Raw genomic sequence first — 18,700 nt, 5'->3', positions numbered from 1 at the left:
ACCCACGCTCTACAAATGATATTGTTAGGGGCCTTTTTACGTGCGAACCCGACACTGTTATGGTCTGCCACGAATCGCGTCCTTACAATTGGCGCCGTCTGTGGGAAAGGCTTGTGTGTTGGTATAGGATGTGGGTCGATAAAGTTTCTTCGTTATTTCTAACCGTTGGTTATAGAGTTCTAGTATAAAGTTCTGCTAGAGGCTACGTTTCTTGACTAGGGGCTTGGCTGAGGAGCTAACTCCCTTAAAGCCAAGGTCCCCCGTAAAGAGCAAACTAGGCACTTGATAGCGTTAATCGTATGGATAAACTCTAGGGGCTTGGTTGAAGAGCTAACTCCCCTAAAGCCAAGATCCCACACAAAGAGAAAACTAGGTTTTGGACAGAACCAAGGCATTGTATGGTCCACGGACTCAAACCTATGGGGAAACCAACTACCTGGTTGAGGAAAACTAGGTTTTGGACAGAACCAAAGCATTGCATAGTCCTCGGACTCAAGCCTATGGGGAAACCAACTACCTGGATGAGGAAAACTAGGTTTTGGACAGAACCAAGGCATTGTATGGTCCACGGACTCAAGCCTATGGGGAAACCAACTACCTGGATGAGGAAAACTAGGTTTTGGACAGAACCAAGGCATTGCATGGTCCACGGACTCAAGCCTATGGGGAAAACCAACTACCTGGATGAGGAAAACTAGGTTTTGGACAGACCAAGGCATTGCATAGTCCTCGGACTCAAGCCTATGGGGAAACCAACTACTGGATGAGGAAAACTAGGTTTTGGACAGAACAGGCATTGTATGGTCCACGGACTCAAGCCTATGGGGAACCAACTACCTGATGAGGAAAAACTAGGTTTTGGACAGAACCAGGCATTGCATAGTCTCGTATGGGGAACCAACCGAGAGGAAAACTAGGTTTTGGACAAACCAAGCATATGGTCTCAAGCCTATGGGGACCAACTACCTGGAATGAGGAAAACAACTTTGGATGAATCACGGACTAGGTTTTGGACAGAAGGCACTATATGGCCACGGACTCAAGCCTATGGGGAAACCAACTACTGGATGAGGAAAACTAGGTTTTGGACAGAACCAAGGCATTGCATAGTCCTCGGACCAAGCCTATGGGGAAACCAACTACCTGGATGAGGAAAACTAGGTTTTGGACAGAACCAAGGCATTGCATAGTCCTCGAACTCAAGCCTATGGGGAAACCAACTACCTGGATGAGGAAAACTAAGTTTTGGACAGAATCAGGGCATTGCATGGTCCTCGGACTCAAGCCTATGGGGAAACCAACTACTTAGATGAGGAACCAACTATTTAAAAAAAAAACTATGGCACATAAACGTCAAAATCCATCCGAAGAGAACTCCGCGTTAACAGATGGGTTAATACCTTGATTGCGCGGATTCCTCGGTCTACCCTCTGATCCCCAGTATCAAAGGGGTTGATGCGATACGGCGCAACATATTACCCAAAAGCACAACCAAAGTCCTCGCTTCTCGGCTACCCTCTCGGACGAATTACTTAGAGTTTATCGTTCTCGGACATCGCTCTAGCATGCATCGCGCACCACTCAGCGGTTATCCCGGTTAGTTCCAAGAGTTTAATTTATTAATGATTAACCTTGTTATGCTTGATAATATTTGTAAGTTTAAACTAGTAGGAATCTGTGTTAAGGCATTTTTCTGTCTGGAATATCATTAAGGGCAAGCTTATATTTAATATTCATGCATAAAGTAGTTGTTACGGAGAAGAAAGATATGTATAGAGAAATAGACACATATTTTATTAAGACAAAGGAACAGTACAGTGTACAATGAAAAGCTGAAACAAAGCCTACATTGAAGCTAACTACGTAAGTAATGAAAAATACAAGAGAATGAAGATAAAGCCGAGGAGGTAGCACAGAGGAGAAGTTGGCTACTGCCTCGAGACCTTATTCCTCCTCGATGCTTTTGCACGCCCATAAATCAGGCAGCAAAAGAACCCAACTTGGGGCCTGCACCGGTGAAGAAAAGGTGCAGGGAACCTGACCTCAGGCTAACACCATCTACAGAAAAGGTGCAGGGAGCCGGAAGTTGGGGAGCCCCCGCAAAAATTTGCCTGCTACAAGGCAGACGGCGCTGATGGCGGAAATTCCTTCTTCTGACATACCAAAAATCTGGCATGACCAGAACCTGCTTCGGATTTTGACTAAAAGAAGGAGGAATACCATCTTCCTCCTGTCAAGACGGAGGACTGGCTTGAATCTGTGCCATCCTTGTCCATACCATATCACCTTGAGGATTCGGTGCCTCTGAAGCGTGCGGAGACCTTTCATCCCCATCCACGCCTCAAACATCTTGCTTTGAGGCAGTGGCACTAGAAAGAGAGATCGCGGATATGGAAGAAATATGGTTCTGAAGGGAACAGGAGAGTTCATGTGCAAGTGAAGTGATCCCCTATCCCATTTATACCCAGAAGTAAACCGGTGGCATTTAATTCACGCAGCGTCCCAAGGAACGCTACAGACAAAACGTCTCTGGCTCGATTTCCAACGTCGTCTGCAACCCTGAGGTTAAAGGAGTCTCGAGAAGGCGCACCTCGAACACTGGGACGCCAAAAAGTACCACGTGTTCAAAGACTACGGAAATACCTCTTAATTTGCGGGCCCAGTAAATTCGCGGCCCAGGCCCGTTCAGCATAGGAGCCCAGGGACAGAACCAAGGCCTTGCATGGTCTTCGGACTCAAGCCTATGGAGAAACCAAGTACATAAAAAATTACAAGTTTTGGACAGAACCAAGGCCTTGCATGGTCCTCGGACCCAAGCCTATGGGGAAACCAAGTACAAAAAATTATAATTATTATAAGTTTTGGACAGAACCAAGGCCTTGTATGGTCCTCAGACCCAAGCCAATGGGGAAACCAAATACTTGGATAAGAAAATGTTTGAATTTCGTAAGATGGGTTACTTGATAAAAATGTCAGGTCACTTCATCCACGGCTTAAACACCATAAAAGGTTAAGGCCAATAAAGGTGTAAGGAAGGTGGTGGAACGCCCCAGCATTTAGTCGTATAAGAAGGTTGTTCATTTGGTGGGTGATATATCTTCAAATGGTTATTCCTCACACGGTATCAAACCTTCGTTTTTCTCCTCGGCTAGCATGGGGTAAGTATTACTTTTCACTGGTCGGCCTTATTGTGCCAAGCATTTCTATTAAAGTTATGGCGACATCTTTTTATTATCAAGTATTTTGGTCTTAGTCGTCATTGATTTAGATGCTATATTATGGTGCCGAGCAGCGTTTGTAAATTTAAAAAAAAAAAAGGCATAGAGACAAAACATGCGAAATAGAATAACAACAATTTTTATTAATACGAAAAATTATTACAACGTACAAAGAAGGGCTCAAACGAGCCTATACAAAATGTGAACTGCCTAAGCAACAATTGCATCCGTAGTACAAATAAGTAAACTGTCAGGCATCTTTTAAACTCGTCTTCAAAGTCTCTCCAATCTCTGCCTCAATACTGCTCATATTACGATAAGAACCTTCTTTGGGAAAAAATGAAGGAGAAGGAAATAGTAAGGAAGAAATCAATGAAGAAGATGGAGGAGATGAATGAAGAAGATGGAGGACATGAGTAAAGAAGGAGGAGAAGAAGAGAAAAGAGATGAAAAGAAAGAAAAATGAGCAAAAGAGGGAGAAGTGAAAGCACCAGGATGGAACTGGTGCTGGGAGGACTAAGAAAGGGAGACGGAGGATAGCACCAGTGAAGGAAGAGAGGAAGAAGTAAGGGCACTTAGTCCCTGCCTCGATCCTGACTCCCAACACACTGGAGCCATACTAGGTATGCTCATAGGAGAGCGGTTGGTACTGATGATAAGTGTTCTCGACTCAGTCACGCCGAAAGTTGGACGTGGCAAGTCCCTGCTTCGGATTTTGACTGAAAGAAGGGTGAGGTTGATTTTGAGTCTTCGCCATCCCTGTCCCGATCGAGCCATAATGAGCTTTATTGGAACATGGCGTTTATGGGAAGGGGTTTAGCTCCTGCATCACTCGTGGTTATGATAAAGTGTATCACGATTTAGTTTGTGAGTCAGTGGGCAAAATGAACCCTAGGGGAGGCCAAGTATTTCAAATCTCAGGAGGATGAGAAGGAATTCTTTACAAAAACAATAACCTCCTCCTTTCCTTCTTATACAGAGGGTGGAGCGGGAGACATTTAATAGGTTCAGATCTCCAAAGGAATCTGCCAACACAAACATGCCGGTTCCGTTTCTCCACCCCATCAAAACAAACCGCCGAATTAAAGTAGTCTCGTAAATAGCGGTCATTAAAAGCACGTTTTGGGAAACCCAAACGATAAGAGCGCATCAAGCGCGAAATCAAAAACTGTCTCATAAACCGGCGCATTTCTTGGACAGATGAAGAGCCGCCAGCATTATTAATAGGCCAAATTGATTGGGCCGTGGGAAGAGGTTCGGCATCACCAAAACCCCTCTTTCCAACCAAGAGGTTGGACAGCCGGGTTTTGAGGGGTTATTGTGGGGCCCAAATGATTTATGGGCCAGGCCCATCTCCCCGGGGAGAATCCGAAGGCCCAAGCCGAGGAGGGCTATGGCCCAAACTCGACAAGATAGCCTTTGGATACCGCCGAGGACAGCTCAGTCCTCGGCAGACCCAAAGTCCCCCCTGAAAGAAGGGTAAAAACAGTATAGGACTGAAACTAGGAAGAAAGATCTAAAATATCCAGGGAAAGCTGCCCTTACTGCCATTCAATGCTCTGAACCTGACAGAGCCGCATTCTTTGGTTTTTACAACCACCCCCAACGACTTTGAATATGGGCTAATGGGACAAGTATCAATCTTGGAAAGGTTGACCCTATACGTGGACGAAGGACAATGAACGCAGGCGAATATAAAAGGAAAAACAAGTAACCTAAAGGTTGGGTTGGGAAAAATGGCCAAAAACCAGAGCCTCCCAGCCCACCTCCAGGAGAAAGACTCCAGGGGTGAAGGAAAACTTAAACTTGGACGAACACCGCGAAAAACCCACTGCCTGTCAACCAAGGCCTAGCCTTCCAAACCCACTCTCTACAAATGATATTGTTAGGGGCCTTTTTACGTGCGAACCCGACACTGTTACGGTCCGCCACGAATCGCGTCCTTACAATTATTATTATTATTATTATTATTATTATTATGTGTCATTTTGAAAGAGAAAGTCTCTAAATTTTTTTTTTTGAAAATAGAAAGTCTCTAAATGCGTGTGACGTGTGTGAAGTGGCTAATACATTATGATTTATTATATAACATCTTAAAAAATAATGTATGAGTTGACTTCATATTAAGAAACCCTCTAAATCATAAAATTTTATCCACACAAAGTCACAAACTACTCCATAACCAAAAAAAAAAAAAAAACGAATACAGTACGATTCTATTCAATAAAAAGTTAAATTATCAGCACAAGGCTTTGAAACATTAAAACTTATGAGAAGGATTAGGTGGTGTGTTTCACTTAATGGTGAAAAATTGGAAAATTCATAGCAACTGGTGGTTTTGTTGAAAAAATCTTTACAAATACAAATCCTTAAAATATTTTTAACATATATATATATATATATATATCAATCCCTATTAAATTTTAATAATTTCATCCTCATTCTTAATCCATCCTGCTCGTTTTGAGTTTAGTCAAATGGACATTTAAAATATTAAAATTACAAATTAGATTTTTTTTTTTTTTTTATCTTAATCTAAACAATACAGTAAGAGAGAAAGAGACAAATTACATATACATAATTTTGTTATATAAACTTTTTTTTAAAATTACTAATGAGATATTTTATAAATTAATAATGAGATATGTACAAAATCCTAGTTTAAGAGGGTTTGGGTTTAAAACTTGTCATAGCCACAGAGTTACTGATCCATCTCAAACTTATAAGATCTCAAATCCTTAGTTTTAAGATAAATGTGAGTCAAAACACTAATTAACTGTTTTTTCAAGAATCTGAAAAACTTTACAATGAATTTAATTTCTTGAATTGAACAATGATACTAACTCCCAAACCAAAAAAAAAGAAATAAAAATCTAATTTTATTGAGAATATTTTACTTGCATTCAATTCCGGCTTAACAGATTTTGTGCACTATGCCAACAATTTACTAAGGCAATAATTTAAAATGGGGCATTTCATGAAGAGGTATTAGTTTTTTCCAATATCCTAATGGTGGTACTCGCTGAACACTTTGTTTTTTTTGCAAAAATTCATCAATTTGATATTTGTTTTTATAACAACTTTAGCCTTGATTTAATTGGTTTCTTTGCACTAATACTACCATGATCATGCACAAAATCATGAAAAATTAACCATGTTATTGATATGTTAAATGCCTTTCATGCAAAATATTGTCATGTTCCTATGAAAAATTTTCCTGTGTAAAGTATTTTAAATATAAAATAAAAAGTTTTAAAACTTGTAAATTTTAAATGATGCCACTCCTATTGAATCCCTCAATTCAACTTCAAATAGTTTCTTTTCAAATCCCATTCAAATTCATAATCGGTAAAAATATGGCATAGTTTAGGACCGACTCAATACATTTTTGAGGTCAAAAGCAAATGTAAAATATATTGTTACCTAATATTTTATAAGTTATACATAAATTAGAAAAACAAATTCAACATTTTTATATGATTTAATACATTAATTAGACTATTTTCATATATTTAAAAAACATATTTTAAATTTAATTCTAAAAATATCGAAGCAATTATATCAGAAATAAATATCATATTTTAGATGTCACTATTTTTTTGGCAATGTTGGACTTCAGTTATTCTATAATGAATTTCAGTAATGAATTTATCTTGAAAACTATTAATTCTACTTTTAAATTTAATAGAGAGAGAAAGGAAGAGTAATTTTTTTGGAAAATTAAAAAAATTTACACTCTTAAACTACACCAAACATAGTGAAATGTATTAATAAAATGTTGAATACTTGAAAAGAGTATAAAATTTTATTTATAAAATATTTGGGTGTTAGTTAAAAATTTTACATTGTAAGACAGATAGACAAGACATTTTATCAGCCAATAAAAAATGTCTTTTTTCTTTATTTCTAAGTGAGAGGCTTATAGTTTTAATAATTTTTTTTTTTTTTTTTGTGCAATACTATAAGACAAATAGATACAATATATTCTATTTTAGGGGGTCTTAGGTCATTGCCTAAGTAACCTAATGGTTGAGTTGCCTTTGAGTTAATGAAAAAAAATGAAGGAAAGATATTTTTTTGGGCTTAAGTATAATCTTTTATTTTTTAACAATAAGTCTAGAAATACCAATTTTTCACAATTTGTGATTGGTGAGTAATTAAATTGATAATAGTAATGAACTCATGTAAAAGTGATTGGCTCTAATTACAATAAACCATTTCATAAGCATATTATGAAAAAAAATTATATCCCTAAAATTAGTTTTTTTTATTAATTTAAGATATATATATATATTCTTATATATACAACTTATTTTTATCCAACTTAATTTTCAAGCAAATTGAGCAAATAGAAATAAGATCTCACCCAAACACGTTAGGAAAAAAAAAAAAAAAAAAATAGCTTATAGAGTTTGCTGATAATATAAGGCATTGGCTGATTCAACAAAGAATAATAATTTCTCCCTTTGATTGCAAAAGAATAATACACATGAGAGAGAATGAAAAATATTGTAAATTATAAACTTCTGCATTTGTGAAAGCAACACCTATCGCAATTATGTCATATGCGACTCAAAAGTAAGACACCAAAAAATGAATACATTTGATTTGAGATTTGACTAAAAAAAAAAAAAAACAAAAACCCAAAGTTGAAGAAGAGAAGGCTAGTTAGTAGTTACACACCGTCCCAGCGTCCGTGGGCGCGTGAGTTACGCGCAATCGAAATCTTGAATGGTGATTTTGCCTAAATGTGTGTGTGTGACAGTGTTGAGAATTGAGAGGTGTTGCCATGTTGATGTTGGTTCCATTCATTCTACTACTTTTTGTACCTAAAACACAAAGTAAACTCAAAAAAACAAAAACATGGGGTCGTGAGTGAAAGCCTACAAACTCTCTCTTCTCTCTCTCTCTCTCTCTCTCTCTCTCATTGTTTATATATTTATTTATTTATTTCAGTTTGGACTTTACATGAATGATTGAATCTCATTCTCCATATTTGCTTTCTCTCAGTTTTCATAGACTCTGTTCTGTTTTAGATTCCTTCTCTCCTCTCTCTCTCTCTCTTTCTTTTTGGTTCCGTTCACGCACACCCACTTCTTCTAGACTCTGTTTCTCTCTTTGGAAATTTGTACTGTATACTAGAGTATTCCATAATCTTTGCAAATCGTTTTTTTTTTTGTTGGATTCTGGGTTTGTTCAGACCAGAGTCTAGACTATTGTTATATTCTTGAAACTTGAAAAACTCTTTATTTTTTGTGTGTGTTTTCTTTCATTGCTCTTTGCTATCTGAGTTTGGCTATTCTTCTCTGCTTCAACAAAATGACCGTTGAGGCTGAAATAGATGACCCCAGAGACCAGTTCCCAATTGGAATGCGTGTGCTCGCTGTTGACGATGACCCCACTTGCCTTTTCCTTTTAGAGAAGCTGCTTCGTCGATGCCAATACCATGGTTTGCTTCTTTTTTTCAGTTTTTGGATATGGGTTTCTGGATTTGTGCTTTGTTATTGAATATTTTGATTTTTTTAGTTGCTATTTGATAGTATATTGAATCTGTATGATTTGCTGACTAGATTACATGCAGGGACATATGTTTGATTGTGTTTCTTTGCATATGGAAATGGGTTCTTAGATTTCTGCCTTCTCATAAGATTTGTTCTTAATTTGGACATTTGGAAATAGTTTGGACTTCACACACTTTTACTGTTTCTCTTACTCCTCTCTCTATTTCTAATACTCTGCATTTGTATATAAGGTCTTAACTTTTAAGGTCTATATGGGTCATGAATTTCTTATGAGTTCTAAACAAGATTCGAAATCAGTTTTTCCTTTTGTACTGGTTGACTTCATGTAATTATAGAATGAGTTATCATTTCTTGTTCAAATATATTTTTTCTTTTTTCTAGTAAATATTCAGCAAATGGATTTCATTGCTGTTCTAATCTTATTCTTTATTTTGTGATTTGTCTAGTACTGTCATATTTTTGAACTATGTTCTTGGTTGGACTATGGGTTGGTCGATCCATTCGGTTCTCTGTAGCTTTTGGAAATATGAAATGTATTTACTTTTAGAAAATTGGCATGATAACATTATGAGTTCCGGTTTTTGCAGTTACGACAACTAATCAAGCAATCAAGGCATTGAATTTGTTGAGAGAAAACAAGGACCAGTTTGACCTGGTTATCAGTGATGTTCAAATGCCAGACATGGATGGTTTTAAATTGCTTGAGCTTGTGGGGCTTGAGATGGACTTACCTGTCATAAGTAAGCAAGGAACACTACATGATCTTTTGTATATTGGCATTCTTCAGTGAAGATTAAATTACTGAAAGCAAAAATGTGTTGTAGATTAAATAGCAAGTTTATTTATAATACTAACTTTTGTAAGATATTTATTTTTTCCATCTCAAACTCTTCAATTATATGGAGTATGTTAGTTTGATTTCCAGAGAAGAAGAAAAAGGATAATTTCAACAGTCCATGAGTTTGTTGGTCTTTCAAAAATTTTACAATGGATTTTAAATGGCTAAATTTAAAAATCTCTAGAGCTTGTGGTTGGATTGTGGTATCCTCTGCAGCATGCAGTTACTTAATCAGGCTTTAATTTTAATTCTAAAATCTTTAAATTTGTAGTGTTGTCCATAAATGGCGATACCAAGCTTGTGATGAAGGGAATTACCCATGGAGCTTGTGATTATTTACTGAAACCTGTTCGAATTGAGGAGCTGAAGAATATCTGGCAACATGTAATCAGGAGAAAGAAGTTTGATTCAAAAGACAGGAATAATTGTGGCAATCAAGAGAAGCTTCATTCTGGGAGTGTTGAAGGAGGACCAGGGTCAGCTGGGACACTTTTGGATCAGAATGGGAAGCTCAATAAAAAACGGAAGGATCAGGATGAAGAGGAGGTTGAGGAGCATGATGAAAATGGGCCTGATAATGATGACCCATCAAATCAAAAGAAGCCTCGGGTTGTTTGGTCTGTGGATCTGCATCGCAAGTTTGTTGCAGCTGTTAATCAGTTGGGCATTGACAGTAGGTTCTTCACAACCACTCTACATTTATTTATTAGGCACATATTGAATCCGTGAGACTTTTTTCCAATTTTAGTATTTCAGCCATGTAGTTTTTCTTTTAATTTATTTTTATTTTTATTTAATATTGCTTTGGATGCAGAGGCTGTACCTAAAAAGATTCTAGATTTGATGAATGTTGAAAAGCTTACAAGAGAAAATGTGGCAAGCCATCTCCAGGCATAGATTCTGATTTTTCTTTTTCTCGGTTTAATATGATCTAAACTTTTGATCCCAGGAAGCTTACTATTCTGCTTTATGATTGCAGAAATACCGGCTTTACCTTAAAAGAATCAGCTGTGTGGCAAACCAGCAAGCTAATATGGTGGCAGCCTTAGGTGGTACAGATGCATCCTTTTTGCAAATGAGTTCTCTGAATGGAGTTGGAAATTTTCAAACCTTGAATGGATCTGGGCAGTTTCATAACGCTGCTTTCAGATCCTTCCCACCTAGTGGGATGCTTGGTAGATTGAGCACATCTGCTGGTCTGGGTATTCACAGCCTTCCTTCTTCAGGAATGACTCAACTAGGTCATTCACAAAACTCAGGCAGCTCCACCATTGATCAGGTTAACTTCCAGCAGGTCATAATTCCTGGAAACCATAATGGGAGCGTACTTCAAGGAATGCCAATGTCACTACAACTTGATCAACTACAACATAGTAAAAGTGTTACACGTGTCAGAGAGCTCTCCGCTGCTGTTGATAATACAACAGTTTTCCCCATTTCCAGTGGCCTTCCAGATGCAAGAATGACCATTGGTAGCTCCAGCAATCCTCTTCTTGGTGTTACAAACAACACCTTGATGTTAGAAGGAGCCCCTCAAGGAGCTCAAACTGGCAAAGTATTTGGAAATCACTCTTCTGTTTCATTTGCCTCTTTAAATTCAGAATTATCTTCACCCTTGCCCGATCACAGAAGATTGAATGACAACTGGTCAACTGCTCAGTCATCTGGGATCCAGTCAAATTCTTTTTCATTAAATGACACTTTTAAACAGGCTACTATGCAGCCTAGTAACTTGAGGGACAATATGTCCACAATGGCCTTGCAAATTGGGTGTGATCCGTGTAATGTTTCTTCTGTTTCTTCAATTTCCACTCAATCACAGGATCTAAGGGCAGACGTACAATGCCGAACAAATCTGATCAGCAGTAATGCTGGCCAAGTAAGTAATAATGCCCCAGCTCAAAGGTGGGATGACCATGATCAGGATGGTTCTTATCACTCAAATGTTATGTGTAGCTCAATAAACTCTATGATCCCTGTCAATGGTACTGTGGGTCCACTGGGTCAGCATTTGGAGCCAAAGAACACAATCTTTCACACAAACATGGATTTCAATTCGATGGAACAATCAAATTTTATTGATCCGTTATACATGAATCATAATGAGGTTAATAAATCTACAATGGAGACATCACTGAAGTTGAAGCAAGGGCTTTTCATGGACCAAAGGAAGCCTCAGGGAAGTTTTATTTCTGGTAATTTTGGCTCATTGGAAGACATAGTGAGTGCAATGGCAAAACAGGTAATATCATATAATCTTGCTTTATTTTTGCAAACAGAGATGTCTTCTTTAATATTATTGCTGTAAAATCTTGACCATGCATGATTTTCACATACTATTTAAGAAATCAAACATCAAATGAAAGAATATGTAACTAGAGATGGCCTTTTTAGTGTCCACCCCCCCCCCCCCCGGCGGGTTTAGTGTACTTGTTTTATTGATGCTAATCAGAGAACTAATTGGAAGTTAGTTCTCTCTGATGAAATTATTTTGGGGTACCAGTGGAAAAATTGTAAGAGAACTTAGCATAGCATGATTTGATTTGTTTGCCTATTTGGTACTGGACCTATGACACATTTTTCTGTACTTTTTTTATCATTGTTCGTCAGTTGTGCATTCTTAAACCACTTAAGATAACTAGGTTCTGGATCTCACCATCAAACTTGCATGTTCTCCTTCCGTCCCACACCAAGTGATATACTTCCTTTTTTGGCTGCCCCAAAATAAATGAGACTTTCCCAAGTAGAAGTTCTCTTTCACATGTCACCCTTGTCTTTTTTCAAGAAACAAACAAGATTCTTATTAAAAGTCATGCCACCTCTAATATAAAGCAAAGGACATCTTAAGATCACTATATCTTTATCATTTTCATTAATAATCATGCTATTTCAAATGTTTCACTCAATTGGGGACAGGGAGTAACAAATTGGGGGATACAGTTGTAAAGAGAAGCACGTTAGCAAATTATGAATTATTAATCTCATCATCATATGATTGAGTCTCCCCAATCATTTTTAAGCAGTTTAGGACTTCATTGGATGCTAGTCCCATCTGATGAAATTATTTGGCCAGTGGAATATTATGGAGAAAAGCACAATACAATTTTAGACAAACAACTTTTTATGTACTTGTATTTTGATTGTTCATGGGACAAAGTTTGGCTACAAACAACCAACAATAAGATGACATGTGTTCACTTACTAAACCACACTTAAAGTGATTGTAATTTATTTTCAGACTGGCATAGATTCTACTCTACACGCAGTTCAGCATTTAATAAATACTGAATACAATATTAAACTGTTGAAAAAACTTAATGAATAAAATAAAAATCTGAACAGAAAATGGTACACCTGCAGATCCCAGTGGAACTTTTGTTAATTTTACAAAATAGATTTGACCATCCAATTTCATACTATAGATTGGAATTTTTTGGTTGCATTATTTGATTTCAGTTATTTGCAATTACAAAGTTACTTTGCTTGTTTGGGTCCCTGCCCTCTTTAATGATGAAATATTTTTACTATTAGTCAATATTCGGTTTAGTGGTTCTCAAGGCCTTATGATATCCATGAGGTTTTGGGTTCAAAACTTAGAGCATCCGCATCAGTGGATGTAAAAATTTTGTAAATTTTGCAAAAAAACCCACTTTTTCTATTTTACATACCCATTTTTACAAAACACCCACATCAGTTTGTCTATTCTACACATTTATTCAATAAAATATTCATCTTCACACTTCTCTTTAGAACCTTCTCACAGACCCATCACAACCTAAGCCACCATCAACGATCAATCCACACCCACCATCAACCCACCCAGCCACCATCATCAACCCACCATCATCAACCACCATCACCCACTGATCAAACAAAGAATAAAACAGGATCAAAACCCCAAAACCCACTGATCAAACAGAAAATCCCAAAACTTATCAAACAAATAATTAAAAAGATCAAAACCCCAAAACCCACTGATGAAACAGAAAATCCCAAAACTGATCGGCAAGTGAGCTTGCTTCAGCGGGTGAGCTTGCTTCGGCAGCGATCAGCGGTGGCAAGGTTGCTTCGGAGATCAGTGAGGTGAGAGTGAGGGACCAGAAACAAAATGAGAGAGAGGTGAGAGTGGAAGCACCAGAGAGAAAAAGAGAGAGTGAGGTGAAGGAGAGAGAAAAAAAATAGTAAAATATTATTTGCAAAACTACAATAACCGTGCATATATGCACAATTATTGTAGCATTTTTGTAAATATACACAATTTTGCACCCATTGATGTGGGTGTTTTTTTGGTTAAAATGTGTAAAATTCACACCTTTTTTAATTTTGGAAGGACTGATGTGGTTGCTCTTATAGCCAATATCTTGCTTGGGTCACTCTCAAGGGAATTCTCTTTGTAATTAGTTGGTGTTTGGGATGGGGACTACACACATGACACACCCAGGGGAATCTTCGGGCATTCAAAGAGTGTTGGACACTCAAGTTAGCCTATATTATATATGTATTGGTGCCAAAATTGAATTATGCCGCACAATTAAACTGCATATGATGGTTTACTAAATGAATTAATGTCCTGGTTGGGGAGAGTAGGTGGTAGATAAGTGGGCAACTTCTATCTGGCATTATTTCTATGATGGAATGATTTGAATCTTTTTTGAAGAGGGTTTGTCTTAGTTACTAACCTTACGAAGTATGTTAGGGCTTGAGAGAGAGATATTTGAAATTTAGTTGACTTTCAATTTGGGGGCTCACTCCCGACCCCTCAATGTGATGAGGTGTACTAAATGTTAGCTGCATTACACATTTTTTAGAGAAAAATTAATGCATGAGGTGCTTACTCAACCAGATCAAGGTTCCCAGTTTCTACCCATGAAATTGAGTCTTTGTTAGTAGCTCTTGAATGAACTGGTTCTTCATTTAAATTCAACAATTTGGTTATGTTAACTAATTATCAATGAAATCACATGGTTGAATTTAATTGTTCTTGGAAAAAATAACATTCTTTTTGCTGCATTGGACAATACAACGATGTGGTTTAATTCAATTGGATAACCTAAGGTAAAATGCCTAATGAAATGTACCTAAGTTTTTCCCTGTAGTTAGTTTGTTGTCGCTTCTTTTCAATTTTAACCCCAAGTTGTATCTATAGCCAATTTATTTGCCTGTTCGCATTATTCAGTCTGATCTTTAAATGTAGTAATATTCTTTATCACTTTGAACGTAAAAGTAAATTTTACTGATTCAAATCATTGTGTGCACACGTGCGACATGTGTGTGCACATGCATGTGTTAGATGCTGGCCATGGATTGGTATGTGTCACTTTTTGGTTATTTCATATTGGACCATTCTTTCAGGCCTAGACTATTGGCATAACTGAGCAAGGACTGGCTCTTACCCAAATGGACAGCAATAGGTGCATTTGCAAAAGAAGAAAATTGTATTAAGAGAATAAGATTTACTTGTTAGGGAAGTGCAGTTCGAATGTTTTTCTTGGACTTGTATATGTTGTAATACTAGGGTGGTTTATGGACTAATTCTGACTTCAGTTGACTTCCTGATAGCATGCTAATAAACTTAACCGGTTCAGGTTGAGTTGGTGATATGGTGTTTTCTTAGTAGATTTTATGAACAAGTGATACTAAATGATTTTGGGCTCATTTAGTACCACTATAATAGTGATTACATGAAAATAGGAATCTACATTACAAAAGATACAAGAAGCTAGAATGAAGTAATTATTACTATTTGTTTAGTGACAATATAGTAATAGAATCTTGAATCTGTGTTTCAAAATTTAATATGGCATGATAAGATTGTAGAATTAAATCATATTTCAATCAAATTTCCTAAAATAACTTTATTTATAAAATTATATTTACACATTTTGTGGGTCTAGCTTAGTATTATTATGTATATAAATTGTATAAATTTATGATAAAAAAATGATAAAGGTTGCATCAAGTGCACAAAAACTCTCACTTTTTGCAAGGTCTGAGAGAGGTGATCGGTAGGCAATCTTAACGCTTTTTTTTTTTTGAGAGGCTAATTCCTGAACTCAAACTCATGACTTGTCACTTTTGGTGGAAGACACTTGTCATCGTAGTTAGGTCTGTCATTAATTGAATAATTTTATAATTAATGTTATTTTCCTTTGTTTAATAATTAATATCTCCATAAAGTCATAAATATTACTAAGGAAAAAGAAATGATAATATCTTCCATGAATGTTAAAGTTTTACTTGCTTGAATATCATGTTATCATATAAAATAAGTTCTTAATTAAAAAAATGTTTCCAAAAAAAATTAATCCAACTATAGTGTGTGTGTGTATATATATATATATATGAGGTTCTGAAAGATTGTAATACTTTTAGTGAACTTGGTAGAACTAAGCTAGATTTAAAATAATAATAATAATAATAATAATTGAAATCAACATATTCATTGAAAAACTAGAAAATGAAATTATAAGGAATCTTTTACATATCAATAGCATAAAACAGATGAGAGAGAGAGGGAGAGGGAGGGAGAGAAAGTACCTGTGTATCCAGAGGGGAGCGACTGATTTTTCTTTCTTTGGTGGGAACAGCAGCCAACAATGACCCTTTTAGGTATTCTTTTTTAAGAAATAGTTATTCTCTGTAAGGAAAACACAGCCAAACAGCAAAAACTTTTCCTTCAGAATAGTTATTCTATTACCGTGTCTATTCCTTCCTTCCAAATGTGGCCTCAGTCCGAAAATTTGTTATATTCTGCTCCATACATAGCCCATGCGCATTATGTATTAGTGTTCTTAAGCCCTTTATGTGTTTGTGCATATGTATTGGTCCATATTGATGATCATTGAATGTTTGTGTATATCAGCACGTTATTAGATGGATATTCCAGTGGTTCCAGCACCTCTTGTGGTGTCTGGGCACTAGGTTCGAGTCCCACCAGCCCCCTTGCCCCAATTTACTTACCATATATATGTTTGTTTGTGTTTGTGTATCAGCACCTTATATAATTGGAAATCGTAATTAGGAATTACACTGTTTCACTGGATTGATAATTGACCCATCCAAGAACTTACACACTGGCTGAATGCTTACACAAGATTGTCCTATTTGCTCATTTGGACCGCCAAGAACTAGATTAGGATTTCAATAGAATCTTAACTTACCAAAAAAATAAATAAATAATATTTCAATAGAATCTTTACATTTGAAAGATCAGGCAGCATTTGATATATTGCACCTTTGTTTTTCTTACCCTATATAATAAAAAAGAAGCTGTTCTTGGCTATAAAATTCATCTGACTTGCAAATATCTTTTTTATATTATTCTGTGTCTGAGTAGGTGATACAAATATTCATAAGGCCTTGATATGAATATACAAGCAATGTCATCCTAATTCATCTTTGAAGCAAATGATATGTAAAATGATAGAAAAAGGTAAAAGCTATACATTCAGTGTGTATGTGTTGCAAATAGAACAAGTGATTTCTTTTCAATCTAATTGTCTGATACTGTTTTCAAATTTGTCTTTAGGCTATTTAAGTTGTAGATGGCATGTCTATTTCATGGTCACCAAATAATCGTTAATTTATGCTTGTGTGAACAATTTTTCATTTTCAAAATTGGAGAAGAGTTAATTTCTTGAAGGAGATTAGTTTCAAACTCAAGGCTACTAGTACTTGTCTGTCCATGCATTTTTTCTTGTTTCGTTTATTTATTTTTTTTTTTTTAAATGGTTCCTTTAAAAAAAAATCGTTCATAGCTATTCATAAAATGGTTGATATGGTTATTGATAGAGTGAAATGGCAAACCATCTAAATTCATCACCAACAAAATGGGTTGTAGGTCAGCTCATGGGTTCAAGATCTATAGCTTTCCAATAAATTAGAAAAGAAATAGAGCAGGTTATCCAACATAGGATAAAAAAGTCGTTTGTTTGATCTAGGATAAATTACACCTCTCACAGCCTCACTTCACTTTTATAAGAGACAGCCAGGTAGGTTGCAACAGGGATTATTTCTTGAACTTCTTGTCATTGTTGTTACTTCAAGTCATCTCTTGGGGCATTGTCTCAGTGTATGTTTCCTGGTTCTTTTGGAATCCCTTGCATGCCAACAAATAATGCAATTACACAGTCCACTAAACGTATATAAGGTCCCCCCCTATAACTTCCTTCAGGTTGACACATATACCCATTACAGTGAGTCTACTGAAAAAGATATGTAGCTGTCAACATCTTGGCCACCATTGTAATAATAATAGAGAGGTGGTGGGGGTGGTGGGTCTTTAATCTCATCTGAAGACACTCGTCTTGTTAAATGGATGAGTTTTCACTGATTTGTTCTCATTTCTTTTTTGTCTCTGCTTCCTTTCCCATGTTATGAGGGATGTTTGGTACATCGTGTCTTGTGATAGCTATTTTAATTTCCTTGAACATGCCTGTAAAATGGTGCAATCATTCCACTGTAATTTTTTCAAATCAGGGCAGATCTTATAAGTTATAAATTTAATATTTTGGATTTTAATGAATGTCATTGTCTCCTTGCATTATCACCTTAATAAAATAGTAGTAAATAATTAACTGACTAATAAATCTGTCTGCATAATACCCAGATCTTTTTTTGCCTGACTAGCAACCTTTTGGTTAACTTGATGAATACCTTGTTTTGGCATTCACATTATCTTTGCATTGAAGAATCAAAACAGGCATGATTGCATTGTTGTCACTATATTTTGTATTGTTATTGGACATTCAATGACATGATTTTGGTAATGCAGGAACAAGATAAGTTGAAACTGATCGAAGGAGACTTTGGATGCGACCCTTATTCCCTTGGGACATGCATGTGAAACAGCCAACTACTAGAGACAGAAGGACTTGCATTCTAAACATTGTCCTTGATGATTTTCTTGTTGCATAATTCATGACACATCTATCAACACGTCCACTTTTGCCTTTATAATAGATTTACTTGATAAGATTAGGTTCGGATTTTCTTGTTGATTGAGCATTTTTATGATTTATGAATCAGGCTTGTTCAATTTGTAGTACAGAAACGCATCGTTGTCCATGGTTTGACAATGCATGATAGAGTAATTGATGTTACTTGATTACACTAACACATGC

General features: G+C 36.4%; 1 protein-coding gene across 1 annotated transcript; it reads left to right on the top strand.

Moving 5' to 3' along the window:
* The first annotated feature begins 7,863 nt into the window (after positions 1-7,863).
* LOC115974879 (two-component response regulator ARR12-like) lies at positions 7,864-18,693 on the top strand. Its single transcript, XM_031095425.1, has 6 exons — positions 7,864-8,667; positions 9,328-9,480; positions 9,850-10,251; positions 10,393-10,469; positions 10,558-11,820; positions 18,352-18,693. The coding sequence occupies exons 1-6, from the start codon at positions 8,538-8,540 to the stop codon at positions 18,421-18,423; spliced, it is 2,097 nt and encodes a 698-aa protein (XP_030951285.1). The 5' UTR covers positions 7,864-8,537; the 3' UTR covers positions 18,424-18,693.
* Positions 18,694-18,700: the final 7 nt, after the last annotated feature.

This window comes from Quercus lobata, chromosome 2, assembly GCF_001633185.2.
Source record: "Quercus lobata isolate SW786 chromosome 2, ValleyOak3.0 Primary Assembly, whole genome shotgun sequence".
In the NCBI taxonomy this organism is placed as follows: Eukaryota; Viridiplantae; Streptophyta; class Magnoliopsida; order Fagales; family Fagaceae; genus Quercus; species Quercus lobata.
This window is presented reverse-complemented; position numbering and strand designations above follow the sequence as displayed.